At 42.1% G+C, this 18,625-nt stretch overlaps 1 protein-coding gene across 2 annotated transcripts in view; it reads right to left on the bottom strand.

Moving 5' to 3' along the window:
- Positions 1 to 837: 837 nt before the first annotated feature.
- Positions 838 to 18,625, bottom strand: part of PHLPP2 (PH domain and leucine rich repeat protein phosphatase 2) — a 33,294-nt gene continuing 15,506 nt past the window's right edge. The window contains exons 7-19 of one of the 2 annotated variants that reach the window (XM_083794915.1): positions 18,200 to 18,346; positions 15,606 to 15,836; positions 14,568 to 14,770; positions 13,996 to 14,056; positions 13,177 to 13,272; positions 11,631 to 11,786; positions 10,676 to 10,876; positions 8,965 to 9,127; positions 8,318 to 8,448; positions 7,818 to 7,928; positions 7,165 to 7,353; positions 6,800 to 7,031; positions 838 to 5,571 (exon numbers count right to left, since the gene is read on the bottom strand). In XM_083794915.1, coding sequence (XP_083651041.1) covers positions 4,432 to 5,571; positions 6,800 to 7,031; positions 7,165 to 7,353; positions 7,818 to 7,928; positions 8,318 to 8,448; positions 8,965 to 9,127; positions 10,676 to 10,876; positions 11,631 to 11,786; positions 13,177 to 13,272; positions 13,996 to 14,056; positions 14,568 to 14,770; positions 15,606 to 15,836; positions 18,200 to 18,346 — 3,061 coding nt within the window. In that variant the 3' untranslated portion in view covers positions 838 to 4,431. The remainder of the gene's footprint in view (positions 5,572 to 6,799; positions 7,032 to 7,164; positions 7,354 to 7,817; positions 7,929 to 8,317; positions 8,449 to 8,964; positions 9,128 to 10,675; positions 10,877 to 11,630; positions 11,787 to 13,176; positions 13,273 to 13,995; positions 14,057 to 14,567; positions 14,771 to 15,605; positions 15,837 to 18,199; positions 18,347 to 18,625) is intronic. The other variant, XM_083794916.1, reaches the window with a different exon arrangement.

Genomic DNA, 18,625 nt, shown 5'->3' with positions numbered 1-18,625 from the left:
TTAAGACGTATTGTTTTCAAAACATTCTTAATGTGCAAGCTGGGAAAATGAGATTCTGATCTTGTATTATTTATAAGCATATAAAGGTGAAATGTACTCTTAAAAAATTGTTGTTGTTTGGTTGTGTTTTTATATATTTAACAGGGAAAAGAAAACTAGCACCAGATTCAGATAATCATGCCTCAGAATGAGATGTCATTTCAGAGCAGTGCCCACAATGTACATTATTTATATGAAGCTGGAACCACCACTGGTCTCACAGACCAACTCTGCCCATATAGGAAAAACAAAAATTGAGAGTCCACACTACACCGGAATTGTGTGCTTTGTCACGGATGTATCACCAGGTTAACTGGCACTAAATCCTCACAGCTTCTGAAACTATGGAACACTGCTGGAACCAGAGATACAAAAGTAAAACATTCTAAATGGTAACATTCCAGGTACTTCTGGGTTTCTTTGATTTTTCCTTTCTTTTAGTAGCCAGATGCATTGAGTGTTTCAATGCAAGGATTTATGTGGACAGTCCACTGTGGTCCTACTTCTTCTATTTTTCTTGCTTGCTGCAGTTACTTTTAAAGAGCTGTACAGTACTATTTACAGCAAGTTCACAGGCAGGATTCCTCTGGTAGGTTACAGAGGGCTGCCTAATATTTGGTATTATGAATTCCACCCTCACAGTGTTCTGCAAGTAGCTTTTATATGGAAGGCTGATGAGTGGAAGCAGCACATAGCTCAGCAAAGGGGACCCTACAGCATGACCGTGGCTAGCCACAACTATGTTTGACTGGGACATCGCACATATTCCCTCCAGTGCAGTAACAGAATCAAAATATATAATTAGACAAAAGTAAAAATCTTTATTGCTAAATCAGCTGAAACGTTGATGCAAAAATATTCTTCCTTCCTGAACTGCTCTATACATCTGAGTAAAGAATCAATGGAATAGTGTTTTCCAGCAATGTTATTTGCCTCTCCAAAGCAATACACACACAGGCCCCCGTGCTGAAGGTGCATTCATTGAACAATCTACTCCCCTGTACAATAAAAGAGGAATAATTACAGCTGCATGCCAGAGTGGGATACATAAAATATTTTCCTTATTAAAACAAAAAGCATGAAAAAGATTACTTTATAGGCAGTGTGCTGCAAACATTTTTTAACGTGCTGAGTCATGAGTGAAGTTTAAAAAAATGGAATAAATGGGGGAAAAATACACTTGAGTCTTCAGGCTACAAGGGAAGAGCAGACAATGGCTGCACAAAAACTGAAGAGGTGAACCTACTGCCTGTAAAAAGGCCCTTTGGCAAGTGAGGTGAAAGCCATCACCATTCAGGAACGTAGAAACTTCCTGAAGTCCCAGGGCTTTAGCTGTGGCTTAACATCCTGTATACTCGAAGAATTTCAGGCCTCAAAGCAGCCTTTCCCTGAGTCAGGGAAATACTTGCTCCTTCTTGGAACAAGGATTCTACCCTCATCCATTCAGTTGAGGATTTTGATCAGATTCCAACAATCTGTGGTGCTGCTTCTGCCAGGCCTGATTCAGGTGCTGGGAGCAACTTTGAGGCTATCCCTCACCCTTAATACTCAAATTCTGACCAGGTGCCACTGAATATAACCTTTATTGGTTCCTTTTGCTGAAGTCTTTCTGGACAGGACAGGGCAGACAGGTCAGTGTCTTCGATGCAACTGTTCTCATTGAGCATGCTTGCCAATAGGGCCAGACTTATTGAAAAGAGATACACACTAACTCACCAGTCTAACTTGGCTATTTGGCTATGACCACCTGGAACATCGTAGGTCTGGCACTGGTCAGTAGGGACAAGAGAACCTGATGACCCTAAGTTAAGAACCTCTACTGGTAAGCCTGTAAAGAACGAGATGTTCTTAGTGATGTGGCTCAGTGGAGATGATGCCATCTCCAAGAGCCAAATATGAAGTTCAAGGAAGAGACCTGGGAAAACACTATCTATCCTCAGCTATGAGTTCTTCACTAGACTTTTCCCACTTGTGTGTTCCACCTACAGCAGTGCTCCTCTGAAGCCTGAAATATAAGTCGATGTTATAAAGACGAAGATGACAAAGGAGAAGTCTCTAGAGAGGCTGGACAACAAACGGGGTTAAGCGCTAGGGATTCAGACTGGCAAGGATACACTGGATTTTCTACAACAGTGCAAGAGAGAGTCCTGATTTGCATTAACATCTACCACTCTCTTAAATGCAAGGTTTGTCACAGTCTTATTCAGAAAGAAGAGTGTATTTCTGCATCAATCCCACACTGAACAGAGACTGCTTTGCAGCCTACTCAGCTATCAGACACTTTTGGCCTGAGCACAGGTATTTGGTGACATTATCGCCAGTGAAGGAATTAGAAAGTTACTGTCAAATATACTGGGATGAACCTTTTCTGTATACTTGAAATGAAGAGAACCTGAAAGAGATTTGGGTTTGTCTGCTATTTCTATGCCCGAAGGATTCAAAACGTTGTTTCTACAATTCTAAGGGCAAGCATTTTTCTCAAAGTGAGGCAGACATTTAAACAGAGTCAAAACTCAGGTGAGTTTAAACTTTGGAAAAAAGTGGGGTTGTTTCATGATTACATTGTAACTAGCACAAGGTATAACCTAAGAAGTTGCTCTCATGCATGGTAAAAACACTTTTTTTTTCCCCTTAGTGAGAAGAAATTCAAGGAGCTCTGAAATCTAAGTAAAACTCCATTAGATTTTGTCAAAAGATCTCTACTGTCAGAATCCCACAAGTTGTCTGCACAGTATTTCCTTCCAATCAAGGCCTGAAATTGATAAAAAATATACAACTCAAGCCCCTCAGAGCTCCTGAGAAAAAACTTTCACATTTTTTTCATAGATATAATTAATAAAGAAGAAAAGGCACTAGCCCACATTATAGTCAGGATTATTGCACCACTGACATGACAGGGGAAGCTGCTGTCCAGCTCTCTGCCAGCTAGGGAAGACAGATTTGCACACGATGGGGGCTGTGGTCTTTTCACAGCACTTACATGAGATGACGACATAAGCAGCCAACTTACGCCCTGCACCAAAAATCTTAATGGAACCACCATGCATCCGCCAACTGTAGACTGGGCAGTTCACCATTAGTGGGACTGTTTTATCTCTTCCCCACTGCTGACAAAGATGTTTTTAAGGTGAAAATTTTTTCCTTTTCCATTGAAAACTAAGCAGAAACAAAGATGCTTTCACCTTGTTTGCGGCCAAATTGGGCACGTACCACATAACAGAGGTTGCTCTGGATTTGGACTGACTCCTGCTTTTACATGCAAGCAAAGATGCTGTGGCTGATAATAAAGACAGTGCAGTTTATGTTGGTGGGAAAGAACATTGAATGCTTCCCCAGCATACGGAGACCAGCCCAACTGCTTGCTAGGCTAAGAGCAACACGCCACTGCTTCCACCTTGGCTTCCTCTTAGACTGAGTACCTCACTAAAACAAGCAGGAGTTCATGGTTTCATGATGTGTCTTCTGGATATAGGAAGCCTCTACTGTGAAGCATCTGTGATGGAAGTAGACAAGTCGCTGAGCTGTGTCTGTGCTCTGCAGCTAGCACTAGCTCTACATGTTACCTCAATCAGTAAGTCCAGAGCTGATCTTTTTTATGCCCCATGTAAAATGCATCAGTAGACAACCACTTATCACCCAGCTGTGTATTTTCTCATTCTGCATAGGCTGATCCCATTATAATCCTCACCCTACCTGCACTGGTGCTCATCAGAACACCAGTACCCTGAGTCCTCTAGTGCCCTAACAAATACCCACTGGGAAAAGTCTCCCCCATCTGCTGTGGACAGGGATACTGGAGTGCTCTCTCCCCTGGCCCTAAGTAGTAAAGTGCTGGGCTGAAGGGGAACAGAACAACTTAAGTGCAATCAATAAAAGTGCTTGCAATTCGTGTAGGAAATCATTCTTGGGTCAGCTTCATTGCAACTGGCTGTATTCTTTCAAGGAACAATGAAGTCAGGTGCTGCCAGGAGGACCTATGTCAGAAATATTCACAGGACTCCAAACACTGCATACTGCCCCCTCAGCAGCTAACCCCCCTGCCTCCCCTCCCCCCAGCATATTCCAGCTCCTTTCCAGCAGAGCTGGCAGAACCTCAGGGTTCAAGGAGCAAGAGGCAGGCGCTGGAACACCTGCCGTCTTACTAGTGTTTGCACAATTTCTGGACAGTCCCCAGCACAGAGCTCAACTGCTGATCTGAACACTCACAGAACAACAGACTACAGCAAAAAGTGGACAGCCCAAACCTTAGCACTACCAATTCTTCCTCCATTCCATTAAGGAAGCAGCAGATGCCTGTACTCTTTGCAGATCCCAGCTCTCTTTGAAGAGAGAGACAGCCCTTATGGGACAAAGCTTCCTGGGACAAACAACATGGGAGCAGTACTTGTAGGACTACAAAGCTGTGTCAAACTCCTCTGGCAGAACCACTGCAGATTCCTCTTTCTGCTCCTGATCTGCTCCATTCTCCTGGTGTCGCTTCATTTGTTCCTTCACTTCCTCCTCCAGATCAGGTGGCACCACAAATTGATCCTCTGGCTCCATCTGGGATGGAGCAGCAAAATAGCCTGTCTTCTTCTTGGGTGCCTCTGTGGCTACTTCGATGAGGTTAAGACTCTCTTCCAAAGGCACTATGGAGCCATTGGAAAGCTTCTTTCCATAGAGACAGCATGTGGAAGGAGATTTCTGCAGTTCACACTTTTCCTTGATCCCTCCCTGTGCAGTGCCACTGTTTACACTGTTCTGTCTCTGAATGATGAGGACAAGCCCAGAGTCATCCTCTGGCCCTGGAGCAGAGGCGCTGTACTCTAAGGCAGGAGGCTCAAACTCCAGGCCCTTTCCTTTACAGCAGTGGATGTCCACCTCTACCTCCACTTTACTGCCATTTGTCATCACACCTTCCACAGGCTGTTCATCATCGCTATCCAGGCCATTGTCAGACTGGTTACTAGAGAAGGTGGCACTGGAAGGTTGGCGCTGAAAGATACTTGAGGGGGGCAAAGGATGTAGACTGCAACGTCGCTCTTGTCGTGGTAGCAAGCTGCCATCAAGACCAACAGCGTTGTGCTCATCTGAAGCAGTAGAGCCCACCTCACTGCTAACCTCAGAAGCAGACAGTTCGCTACCCAACTCTGAAGCAATTCCGCTACTAGATGAAGGTGTTGCTGGTTTGGCGGTGGTGGAACTAAATCCCCCAGGGCCTGGCAGAGTGATGCCATGCATCTCACAGGTGCAGCTGTCCTCACTGATGTTCAGACACACCACCATCGCACCTACATTGTCCTGGCAACCATAGCTTTGGGCTAAAGTGCAGAGTTTCTTTGCAGCAGCTAGTGGGTCATGTAGATGGCGCACAGCTGAGACAGCCTCTGTGTAAGAAAGGTGTTCCCAGAGAGCTTTGTTCCCTAGAAGTAGCAGCTCATCTTGTACAGTCAGTGGAATGGAGCTGACATGTGGCTTGGGCAGGATCCAAGGATGCAAGTATGTGCAGCCTAGCATCCGAGTACAGCAAGTCACACCATTGACCTTATTGTCCTGCAGACAAGAGAAACAAAACAGTAACATTAGATCCACTATTAGATCATTCGGAGAATCTTTCCCCTGCCCATAAACTGTTCAGAGCATTGAGAAATACTAGTATACAGGTACAGCCAGTTATAGTACAGAAGAAAGGGATTAAAGGGATTTAGGTCCAGGAACCACAGCCAAGACTTTCCTGCTGTTTTTAAATTAATTTCAGTGTTCTTAATTTCTGTTGTTAGATGTTGCTGCTGCTGCTGCTTATTAAAAACCGTCAGAGAACACATGCAGGGAAATTTCCTCAGACAATAATTTCACTTGCATTTTTCAGAATCAGACAGTTTTTAAATCATTTAATATGCTACACTCATTCCAGTTATTGTTAGTCAGAATGCTAAGGAATATAGCATCTCACAGAACTGTAACACATTAGCAGGGATAACACTTTCATCAGACAACTCCATAAACGTGTTTTTTTTTTTTTTTTTAAAGATCCACTGTTCATAAAGCTAATATGACTGGCACTGATTTCTCAGTTCTTTTTTGACTACATATTTTCCAGTTCTTTGGAACTTCCCTGTTTTTTCCAAGTTTTTAGAAAGTTAATATTTAGAGAATTTTTCCAAAATCATTTTAATACTTTTGTATAAAAATACAAATAATAATAATAAACACAAAAATACACTTCTGCCTTTTTTGTGTAAAATTTCCACCTGTTCCTACTTGATATCTACATTCAGTATATCTCAATAGCCACTTAGTCTGTACCTTCACTGAATAAAACATGGAATAAATCCGAAGAGAGGTACTTGAGTCATGGTTTCCAAGAAACACAAGATGGACTAGATTATTTTGTGAATTTTGAGACAACATGATCTCCCAGGCCGCCCTGCTCTGGTCCTCCGTGGCTCTTCTCCACACTCACCCAAGTCATAAACAGTGTTATATACCACTCTCTCCACATCTCAATTTAGCTCCACATCTATTTTCTTTCTTCCACCTCTCCCCAACTCATTCTTGGCATTCTGTACCTGTAATTCTCAGGCCATGATGGGTATTTAAGGAATATGTCATTCTGAACAGCTAATTATCAATAGAAACAGGGCAGGAAGCAACAGATAAGTCATGTGAGTATCTTCATGCAACCCTCTCCCCTGCAGCATTGTGCAGGCAGTAGAGCTCAGAATGGTGTGTACTTGAACCAAGCTTTTACTGGCAGGTGAAAGCTGAAGTCTAAACCAACCTCTGTTATAATGGCTTTTTGCTCTTTGATTCTCTTAGCATCTTCTGAACACTGCTCGAGGCTGAAGACTTTGGAGAGGAGCAGAGGTTTTCCACTTCGGCAAAGAATGGCTTGGCATGTCCCAACATTGGCCACCGTCAGAGAAAAGTTGCTGGCTGGATCAGACAAATCATGACGAATATAGCAAAGGACAGCAGAGGAACCCAGCTTCTGTCCAGCCATGCCCAGCTTCCTGTTGGAGGAGAAGGTGTAGGAAGGCTCCAGACTCCATGACAGGCATTCTGGAGTGTGGCCTCACCCCACCTAGCACATTAACCGATGCACCTATGCAGGTCCCACCAGGACCAGCTTGCTCACTGTCCTACCTGTGGGAGACCAAGAAGGTGTTGGACATGAACATCGTGTCCGACTGCTGTACCTCCTCCAGTAGCACATCAGCCATGGTGCACTGCAGTAGACGTGGCAGCTCCTCATTCTTATCACCATCAAACATGCCATACACAGCCTCCACTCCTTCTGCAAAGCTTCCCATTGCCAGCGTTGACACACATAACCTGTTAGAAAAACATACGGGCAAAGTTAATCTGCCTTGAAGGATTGCATGGTCCCCAAAACCACAGCCATCAGGTACCTTGTCGTGAGCACTGTTCTCACAGGGCAGCAAAGCCACTGACCCTACATCCACTGCCCCATGAGATGTACAGCTGCTGCTTATTATTGACACTCCCAAACCCTCCTTGAACATGCTGAGGAGAGGACAAGGGGCAGAGTTTGCAAGAGAAAGCAAAAGCACCTCTGCTAGAGTGGGAAACAAAGCCTAAAGGTCCCAGAATAAGCATGACAAACAAGGAAAAGGACAGCACTGAGGCTTGAGTTAGCAAGAATGAGCAAGAGATTGAGAGACAGAGAGACGGATGAATTGTTCAGCAGAACATGTCTGCATGGGTGCTTAGCAATGCACTCCACTTAGCACCCCGAGGAGACAAAGTGTCAGGGTTCAGCAGACCACAATACTTACTTATTTCTTTGGCCAGCCATCTCAGCTATTCCATGACTCCAGAAGGTGGAAGTGAGTGCTGAGTCAGTTGTGAGGGAGGGCTTAGCATCAATCTTCAGAGTGGTAATGTGACTATGGAGAGAGAAGAAGAAAAATCACTTCTAGATGCCATGCTGAACAGCTTGTGGCCAAAGGACCACATACAGTCTAGAATTTTAGACAGCAGCCTGTTGAAAGAACTGCACCAAGAAGAGGTGCTTGGCCTTCTGGAGATGTCTGACTACTTATGCCGGATACAGGTGGGAGAACCTCATACCACTTGAAAAATTATTTGATTGTTCTGACAGTTTGAACCCAGCCCTTTCCCTTACTACAGGATAGAAAGCTTCAGCTGCCTAAGCAGGGAACATTATACCATTATGCAGTACTATGATACATACATTACTATTCCATTTCCTCTCCTGGGAAGGGTTACCCTTCCCTGTGCCTGTCACTAGTGGCTTAGCATCTCCATGACTCACCTGAAGATGTCCAGTGTCTGGTGTTCTAGGACCAGGTTTGTGTTTCCAGTCAGGTCCAACTCTTGCAAGGTAGCTGGCAGTGCCTCAGGAATAAGGATTTCAGTTAACTCATTGCAACTCAAGTCCACAATCTGCAGTATCAAAAAAAAAAAAAAAAGCACAATGACAAAGAAAATATTCTGTTCTCTCATGTGATCAGTTACTCCACTGCTCCTTCCTAACATGATATATATTCCTGCTACTGGTTGTATCTCTCAAACAGGTCATGAAAATGGAGCTGACCTATCAGTAGAAGAATGATTTATAATCATCAAATGCTTATAACCTGCAATAGCCAGGACTCTAATACAGAAAAATGGGTCACACTAAAGATAATGTAAGGCCTATACATACAAGTTTACCTAGATAAATAACACATCCTGCTGTCTCAAATGGTACAGAAGAAATACACCAAGACAGAGACAGCGAAGATTAAAGAGGTGAACCATCTTCAGTCAGTTATGAGAGGGAACAGATCTAGAATGTGTATCTTGCTCCCTCTTCACAAGCTAATTGAGCAAAATGCTGGGATCTCCAGTTCCTCTTCTAGCAGCTACTCTTCATTCTCCCACCCAAACTTCTTCTCATTACCTGCTCCATAAGAATACCTGAATACGGGGCAAATGCAGGATCTCTGGAAAGATGCTGATTTCATTTGAGTGTGCAATAAGAGTATGAAGTAGCTTGCAGTTTGACACTGTTGTGGGAATTGTTTTCAGTTTGTTGCCACTCAGATTCAGCTCTTCCAAGTGCTCCAGCTTACTGAGTTTGCTGAAAGGGAAACAAAAGAATACCATATCTTTTAGGCCAAAAGAATACCGTATCTTTTGTCACTTTTTGAACCCACAGATATAGTATCCATAGACAGTGCTCTTTAAAATCTACATTTCTAATTCATTGATTCAAAACCATGTATCCTCCAAGAGTCCAAAGAGATACTGTACTTAAAATTCAGGGTCCCCAGATGCCCGGCTTGGATTTACCCTACAGACAGATCCCTTCACTTGACTTCTACAGCACTAAAGCAGAAGACTGTAAAGTCTTAATTTGAAAACTGTCAGCGAAAAATCTAAGCTGTGTCAGTGTACCTTGTAGGAATAAACAGATTTACAAGACAGTGGTTCCATTGCCTAACCAGTACCAGTGAAAATCATGGCAAAGCTTGCACTGATGCAATCAATATTGCATTAATTGTGCTGACACACAAAAAAAATAATTTCTGTGATAACATAGCAGATTTTTATTTTTATTTTTTTAAATGAGACTACAAATTAAACTGACACAGAAGTCTACCAGTATAGCACTAACCCTACACTACACTTCAAAGAGACATTTGATACCCTAAGATTGGATGGCAGAAGATACTGAAAAGTAATAATGAAATAAGAATTCAGTGTTAGTCCTACTATTAGGGCCTTGGCAGGGAGCCACATTTGAATCAATGACAGTCAATCAGTGATTAAAAAGAATATATGCACACATGAAATTAAGCCTAGAAGAATTTGCAGATAAAAAAACATAGTGGAATTTCAGTTTCAACATATAGTAATATGAGCTATTTGGTAACCTAAGATTACCTTAAAAGCACGCGATTTAAATTAGCTAAGTAATGCTATGCACATAGAAACTTCTACAAGTTGCAATAAGAGACGAAATAGTCTTCAGAATCCTCAGGGGACTCAGATGCTGGCAGGCAAAACTATCTTTGCTTATGATTTTTAATAGAGCAGCATCCAAGTTCTGCTGTCTATATAGCCAGAAAAACATCAGAAGTTGGAAAAGGTTCAAAGGAACCTTTCCTACATTCTAAGAAATTAAAAAGGCTGAGTATATTTACAATTTTGTAGGAACACATGGGAATCTCTAGCCTCATAAGTTTCTATAGTAAGCATGGATTGATTTCTCACTATTTCAACACCAAATTGTGAGCCTGGTGCATGAATTAACGGATGAAATTATATGACCTCCATTGGGCAAGGGTTCAGACAAGTCTGGTTAGGGGCCTTCTGGCAAGACTGAAAAGTGAAAATATGCAGCACAGCAAGCTGCATGCCAGTAACACTGAAGTTGTGAAGAAATAATGCCCCCATTCCCACACACACATCCACCACAACTAGGAGGATAGGAACCGCTGCAGCCAGCAGCACCGTGTGCCAGATCCCCCTTAACATTATTCCTGTGCACACACGTGGGGATGGCAGGTCTTTGCCATCAAGCCAAAGGGACAACATCTTGCTTTGACAGCAACTGAAGCACAAAGTAAATGCTCACCAGGAGGATGCTGACTGCCCATCTTACCCACCAGCCTTATGTATTTACCTTGCAGGGAACGCCTGTAAGTTGTTGTTTGCCAGATGCAGGATCCGTAGACTTGTGTGTCCCGCCAAGACAGGGATGCATTGGTCTGTGAGGTTGTTATTGGTCAAGTAAAGCAGCTGCAGCATGCTCAGACTCTCCTCCCCTGTACATGCAGAGGGCAAGGACTCCAGGCTGTTTGCAGATACATTCAGGTACCTGAGGCTAACCACAGCAAGTGCAAAAAACCAGACTTCATCTAAACCACTCTATTAACAGCAGGAAAAACAGCTATGTAATTGCCTATGCAGACAAAGCAACAACACTATGCAACTCAGACAACACAGCGTAACATCCCTACTCACATTAAGATTTATGAGTCTACAAATGACTTACTAGCTACGTAACATTGCAGATGCACACAGCATTTTACAGTAAACAGTGGGTACTGAAGAGCTGATGGAGAGAGTGGGTAATATTGGCGGAAGCAGACTACATAAACTCTTGCTTAGAGTCTTTTAAGAAGGGTTGACTCATGTCTGAATAGACAAACAGTAAGGGTCACTCTTGCTGTTCTCCCACAACCTGATGTGCTTTCTGTTGTAACATCTGAAAATCTGTATGTCTTGTCTTCTTTGCATCTCAATTCATGCACTACTTTTAAAGACAGAGTTCTCCATGCAGTAACAGGATCTTAGAAACAATTGAAACTGAAGTTAATACATTGGTTGACTGTTGGGTTAGGCAAGTATCTGTTTTCCTATAACTAAACAGTAACATGGACTGATACCCTCACATCAGCTTGCTGATTTCTCTCATGGCCCCTAAATTACCTCCTCATAAAGCACACTCATTATCTCTTACGCAAATGGCAACAAAGCCCATAGCACCTCACAAGGACAGTCACGCAGATACCATTAATGGCCTTCACAGCTTCAAAGGTTAACGCAGTCAGAAGACGCATGTTACTGTCACTCACTTCAGAGCCTTGAAAAAGAGCATCTCAGGGAGTTCAGTCAACAGGTTGTGCTGAAGATCCAGCACCTCCAGTGGAATGTGTTCTACAAGAGGTGGGAGGCTCTGCAGATTATTGTGCCCCACCATCAACTTCCGAAGGCTCAAGCTGCTGAGGATCCTATAAAGACACAATTTACTATGACAGCTTGGTTCACTCCACTTCACATCCACATAATGGGAAAATGGAATATTTAATCAGTTGTAATTTGACAGTACAGCAGAGAAAAATTAAAGTACGCTGATCCATCAAATGCAAACAATGACAAAGCAGAAAAACATGTGTAGCAAGATAATTCAGTCCATTTGTGCTCAGAAGTATATCTGCATTTCCCTCTACACTACTACAGATCTCTAATTTGTGACACAAGTCTATCTGTGTGCACACACCTAACATTCTCTCATGTACACGAAAAAGAGAAAAATCACAAAGGATGGGTTTAAATTCCCGTTTAAACTTGTAGGCAGAAAGAAGTGACAACTTAGACTCAGGGCTTTAAGAGGCTGCTTAGCACTCCTGTAGTGTTTCCAAGGCTGTTGTCATATTTACTTCAATAATCACTACAATTCTGGAAAAGGGCTTCTATCCTCACTAACTGCAAAAAAAATTGTAAAAAAAAAAACCAGAAAGGGCACCCAAACACATCTGGACATAGCCTAGAACCACCCTGCCCATTTGGGTGAGGTTTTAACTTGGAATCCTTGGATCCTTATGGACCTCTACAGAATGGCTTAAAAACATTAAATGCTCACAACTGTTTCAGGAAAGACATTTCTCCTAATATCCAACATAACCTCCCCCGGAGCAACTTGAGGCTGTTACCTCTCATCTTACCATTTGGTGCTTATGAGAAAAGCCCAATCCCCACCTCACTATAGCCTCCTTTAATGTAATTGTAGAGTGTGATAAGGTCTCCCCTGGGCCTCCTTTTCTCCAAGCTAAACACCCCCAGTTCTCTCAGCTGTTCCTCATAAGACTTGTTTTTCTGGACACCTCACCAGCTTCATTGCCCTTCTCTGGACACACTCCAGCACCTCTATGTCTTTCTTGTAGTTAGGGACCCAAAACTTAACATAGTATTTGAGATGTGGCCTCACCAGTGAGGAGTACAGAGCGACAATCACTTCCCTAATCCCGCTGGCCACGCTATTTCTGACACAAGCCAGGATGCTGTTGGCCTTCTTGGCCACTTGAGCACATTGCTGGCTCTCATTCAGCCAGCTATCGCCCAACAGCCCCAAGTCCCTTTCCACCAGGCAGCTTTCCAGCCACTCTTCCCCCAGCCTGTAGCATTGCATGAGGTTGTTGTGCCCCAAGTGCAGGACCTGGCACTTGGCCTTGAACTTCATACAGTTGGCCTTGGCCCATTGGCCCAGCCTATCCAGATCCCTCTGCAGAGCCCTCCTACCCCTGAAGGTCAACACTTGTGCCTAACTTGGTGTCATCTGCAAACTTATCGAGGGTGCACTCAATCCCCTCATCCACATCACTGATGAAGTAGTTTGCCTACCTTGATGGGAGTTCCACAAGGAGGTTGTAGCTCATATCCAAAACTTCCAGTTTCTTTGCTTCACAGGCCCAGTCTGGGACACACTGCAGCTGATTGCTGTGAAAAGGAGAAAAAGCTAGACACGAGCACTCCATATGGAATATGTCCTGTTTGAATATGCCCTGCACAGCACTAGTGACAGCCAAACCAAAAAAAAAGCAAAAAATGAACAATATCTGAGCTAGTCACAAGGAATTTATCTCATGGCCAACTGCGCAATGCAAACTGAGCTGGTGCATGATTGGTAGAAAATACTGTTGCAAGGCTCTGATGATGAGGGTTTTGTTCGTTGAAAGCACTGACATAGCAGAACTAGTCACCCTATGCTACCTTGCTATTGCGCTTCAACCCAAAACTGAAGCAAAATGTCATCAAATCCTCTGGACATCCTATCTTATGGGTCCAACAATGCTGCTCTTGGGTGGATGTAGGCAATAAAGCCAACAGTGATGATCACCAACATCCAAATGTTTGCACAATAGATTCCCACCATTTGGCCCAGTAAACTGCCACAGGTTCAGTGGTCCCTATTTGGCTTATTTTGCTGATTACAGCCTATAGCTGAAGGACAGCTAATCACCTAGACAGGTCAAACTGCTTCGGAGGGGCTTCTGGTCTGGGACACATTCAGTGTTGGGTTTTCCCGTTCTATCGTGAAGATGGAGTGCCTTTTCTCAATTGCTCTCAACTCTTTCAAAAGCTTAAAAGCTCCAGAAATTTTCTGCAGAAAACAAAGTGTTCAGATACTTGCTTTATATTCCGTACTGTACAGTCACTTACTGGACGAGTTCTAGACATGTCAGTTGACCAGGAACTGGATAAACATTGACAGAAGAAAGACCTGAAGAAGTAAAGCAAATAATTACAACTGCAGAGGGGAAAACAGCAGAGAAGCACACAGACTAGCTAGCAAGTGAGACTCTCAGCCTTACTCTGCAGATACTCAATGTCTCTACTATCCTTCTTAAGAAAGAGTTCACTCTTCATACATCTATCATATGCACACTACAGCTTCTCACTGTTCCATTCTCCATCTGCCACATGGGGCACATCTGCCATCATGCCACAAGGGAGAACAGTACTTCTGCTTGTGGACTCACAAGCAGTTGTTACTGGAATACAAATTCCTTGGACAGCAACTCAGCAGTATAACCTCTCCCTGTTACAAAGTCAACACACATACATCCATAATGTGATCCCTATGATCTGACCTCCCAAGACCCATCATGTATGGTCTCACTACTGTAAACATAATTGTAAATATTTCTTTTTGTGGGAGATAGCAAAGGGCTGCTTCTTTTACTCCCAAGGCTTGAAGGAGGAAGGCTGATGAAGAAGGTAAACAGACGTACAGTTGTTGTTGGCATAAAGGGCCCGAAGGGAGAAGCCACTCAGTGTCAACTCTTTTAGCTTATTCCGTTCACAGTGCAGCTGCTCCAGGCTGCCCAATGAGCTGAGATCCAGGTCTGTCAGATGATTGTCTCGTAAATCCATGTAAGTCACTGATTTATTCCCCTCTGGAGTGTCATCTGCTGCTCTCTTCAGGTTGTTCAGCCTAAATATTCAGAAATAAGAGGTACAGAGTCAGAAAATAGGACACTGAACACTGGATGTGAGTAAGAAGAGAGAAAGGAAGAGATCTGGTGAAGGCTAACCCCAAAGTACAGTGAGATATATGAGGAGCAATGGTGGATCTCAGGCAGTGAATATGATGAAAAATGGTTCCTACGTCTGTACTGCTAGATGAAACCATTCTACTAAATTTCCCAGAATTTGAGAGATTCTGAAGACAACGGTCTAGAAATTTGAAGCCAGGCCAACGGACAGTTACTTAGCACTGACAGAGCAAGCTAATACAGAGACCAGATACTAGGCTGCCTTGCCACAGACAGAAAATTCTTTGTCCCTCTCAGAGAGCTCTGCAGCTGGCAGCCTCAAGAATCAGGAATATACCCCTAATATACCTCTAGAGGAAAAAACGAAACAAAACAAAAAAAGAAAAGGCTAGGAGAGATCAAAGCTAAGCTCATGGTAACAGCATATGAAAAAAAGGAAACAAGAGTACTAAGTCACATTTCTTGTATCCCTGCCCATGGCAAGGGGGGTTGGAACTAGATGATCTTTTAAGGTCCCTTCCAACACAAAGCATTCTGTGATTCCATGACTGAGTTGCTTCAGGCATTGTTCGGTTAGCCTAGTTTCTTTAAGCGAATCCTGCATGCCCTCAGAAACAGAACTCCCTAAAAGTTAAAGAATCAATAAGAGGCGAAAAAAAACAGAACACCCAATTTATTGCAAAATGTACCAGAATTTACACAGCTCTTCTGCTGTAAAGAGAAAGCAGTAATCTAGTTTATACATCTATATGTAAGTGCAAGTTGACCCCTTACCTCAGGTCCACGCTTTTGATGTGACTCATACGGTTCAGCACTGCAAGGTCCAGGGTCTCTAGCAAATTCCCCGCCAGTGCTAGTTTGTCTAAAAAAGTTAATTTCTCAAAAATTGCTGGTAGCTCACGGAAGTTATTGAAGGAAAGCCCAAGACAGCTGAGCTGTTGCAGACTTTCCAGCTCTTCTGGTAAGGATGTGAGGAAATTCCCATCTAGCCAGAAGCTCTGGAGACTGCAGCAGTGAAAAAAAAGAAAGTAATTCAGCAAAGAGTACTGAATGTCACATTTTTGCATTTTCAGTGAATTTACCTGCATAACTGCAAGGTCTCAATGTGGTTATTTTTAATGGTATTTATGGATAAAATTTTTATTCTTGTATCCATAAAGTTACTGGAGTAATTTTATCACTCAAGTAATAGTCTTGGAATTGCATATACACAACACCAAATAGTTCCTAAATTATTTTGGAGGTAAACTTCTAGTTGTGCCAAATTTTCATAAACAAAATAAAAATCACTACTTGTGTTGTAAATAAAGGATATTTACTTAATCATTTGGTTTTCTACAAATTACGAACTCATTTAGCATGCTGGACAATCTTTAAAAGACGTATGACAAAGTAGAAATAAAAAAGACAGCAGTAACACAACAGGCCTCTCAAAGCCCATCACTTAGTAACAACAGCAACAATAGAAGTGTCAACAGCATCCAATCACTGAAGTCTCATATCACTATCGTGGCACTCACTCAGTTATGGCACTTATAGCACAGTTTAATCACAATTCCTACCACACTAAAACACTGATAACAGATTTTTAAATTCTAGTCTCCCCAGCAGCCATTCAGAAAATAATATTTTCCAGGGTACCTTTCTGTTGCAAAATAAATTGCTTTGAAGTTTGTATGACTCTTGAGACTCGAGCCTCCAAAATACAATTCTTTTCTCATGACCACATTCCAACAAAGAACTTGCTCAACAGTGCTTAGCAGTAGTAAAAATGCAGCCTGGGGCCATAAGAAGTTCTTATAAAGAAGAAGGGCTTAAGGGGTCAAGAAGATAACTGGATCCATAACTGACTAAGTTGTAATCCTTTGAAAACTTTAAGTTTGCATGTGAATTACAGTTTGTGTACAGCCAAAAGACCGCTCTGGAAATGCCTTATGTACATCCATCGTAGCTGCAGATATCCTTTTCTTTTTTTCTTTTTAAAAAAAGATAAAAGCTGGAGGAAGAACAGGCCACAATGAACCAATAGCTCAATACCAACATTTATCTATTGCAAATCCAAAAGCAATAATAGCTTTGCAATTAAATTTATCTAAGCTTAAGCTTTGGTGTATCTTGGGTATTCACAGACGAAACTGGAGAAGTTTTCCTCCAGCAAATATTTTAAGATAAAATTTTCAGAAGGGATCACCCAACTACTTTCATGTTAAAAACTTCCGAACACAAAAAACAATCAATTCTGTAGAAAGCTATCAAAACACATGCACCGTACGCTAGTGTTAGAAAAAGCACTAGTCCTCTGCGAGAAGTTACCACAGAAAAGTTTTATACAATAAATTAAAACTTTTTAACAGAAACTGCATCGGTATTGAAAATATTAAATACAAATAATAAACAGAACTTTGGAAAGTCACACTCCTCTGCAGCTGCAGAAAAATGTGCATTGACATATTTGAGAAACAATGACGACAAACTGTCTTCAGACAATGCTTCATCTGCACGTTTCCTCATCTTTTCTACATCAGCATTTGAAACTTTTTTACACTAGTGATTAAGGAATTGCACCCGAGACTGTTATTATACCTTAAACTTGTGTACAGTCACAAAATCTGCTACCCCTTTTGTGTAAAACACTTATAAATACTTCAGTGATATAACCAGCATGTTCTTGCTTATATAAATGAGGTCTCAGAATTCTGAGAGGTGTGTATATTTTTATGTAGTTCTACAAAGCCTGGTTGATCTTTATAGATGTTCACTGTAGAAATCTGTGGTTTCTGGAAATGTCCTTGACAGCATAATCTTTAGAAACTTCTAACTGCTCTTTTGTAAACTTTTTTTTTTTTAATGTTTAACCAATAAGGTAACACCATAATAGTAAAGAGAACAGAAAAGGCTTCAGTGGGAATATATTCATAGGCTCAGAAGCCTTCAAGTCTATTGCAGTTCAGCAAGGTGGCACTTGTGCTTCAAGACATGGTAACTAACTGTTAAGTGTCCTCCAAGGCCACTTCAAAATAGACAAAATCCATTAGTCTCCACTATTACAAAACTGATTTACCACAGCGTGTTTTAGTTAGTAGAATAGGCAGGAAGTCACAAATAATGAGCAGTAACTTGCTATATACCAGTAACTTTTTAAAAGACAACTGTATAAAAATATCGTGATATCTTTATTTGGAAGGAAAAACAAGCCTTATTGCCGGTCTTAGTTCTCAACTCTCTCCTGGAGTCTTATCTACCATTCAGTCTTCACGGGAGAAGTGGCTGACCAGCACTCATACTTTCATAAGTAGCACCTTCACGTCAGCTGTGCTCAACCAAAACATTAAGAAAGTTTATGACGAGGGAAAGAAAAATACACTCACTTCAATAGTTTGCCAATCTGTGTTGGCAAGCAATGTAGTCCATTACAGGAGACATTAAGCTCTGTCAGAGTAGAGATCTCACACAGTGATAGAGGAAACTCTCCCAGTCTATTATGAGACAAGTTCAGGCTCTTCAACTGAGAAAACCTAGTGGCAAGAATATCAGTTAATTTGCAAATCTCCATGGTCTCAAAGCAAAAACTTACAGTCACAAGGTGTCTTTGTACACTGATGATAGTCATCTAAGTCATTACGTCAGTTTCTACACAAATGTGATTTTAAGTCACTGATACTTCATATCTCAGTGGTAACACTGACAACGATCAAATATCGTGTTTTTACTGCAGAAACAGACAAGAACCTTTTACCTTGATTCCTGACTTCCTCTGAGTGACTGTTACTAAATTAGGGAGAACTAAAAATCCT

Source organism: Anser anser (genome assembly GCF_964211835.1).
Source record: "Anser anser genome assembly, chromosome: 11".
NCBI classification, from domain to species: Eukaryota; Metazoa; Chordata; class Aves; order Anseriformes; family Anatidae; genus Anser; species Anser anser.
This window is presented reverse-complemented; position numbering and strand designations above follow the sequence as displayed.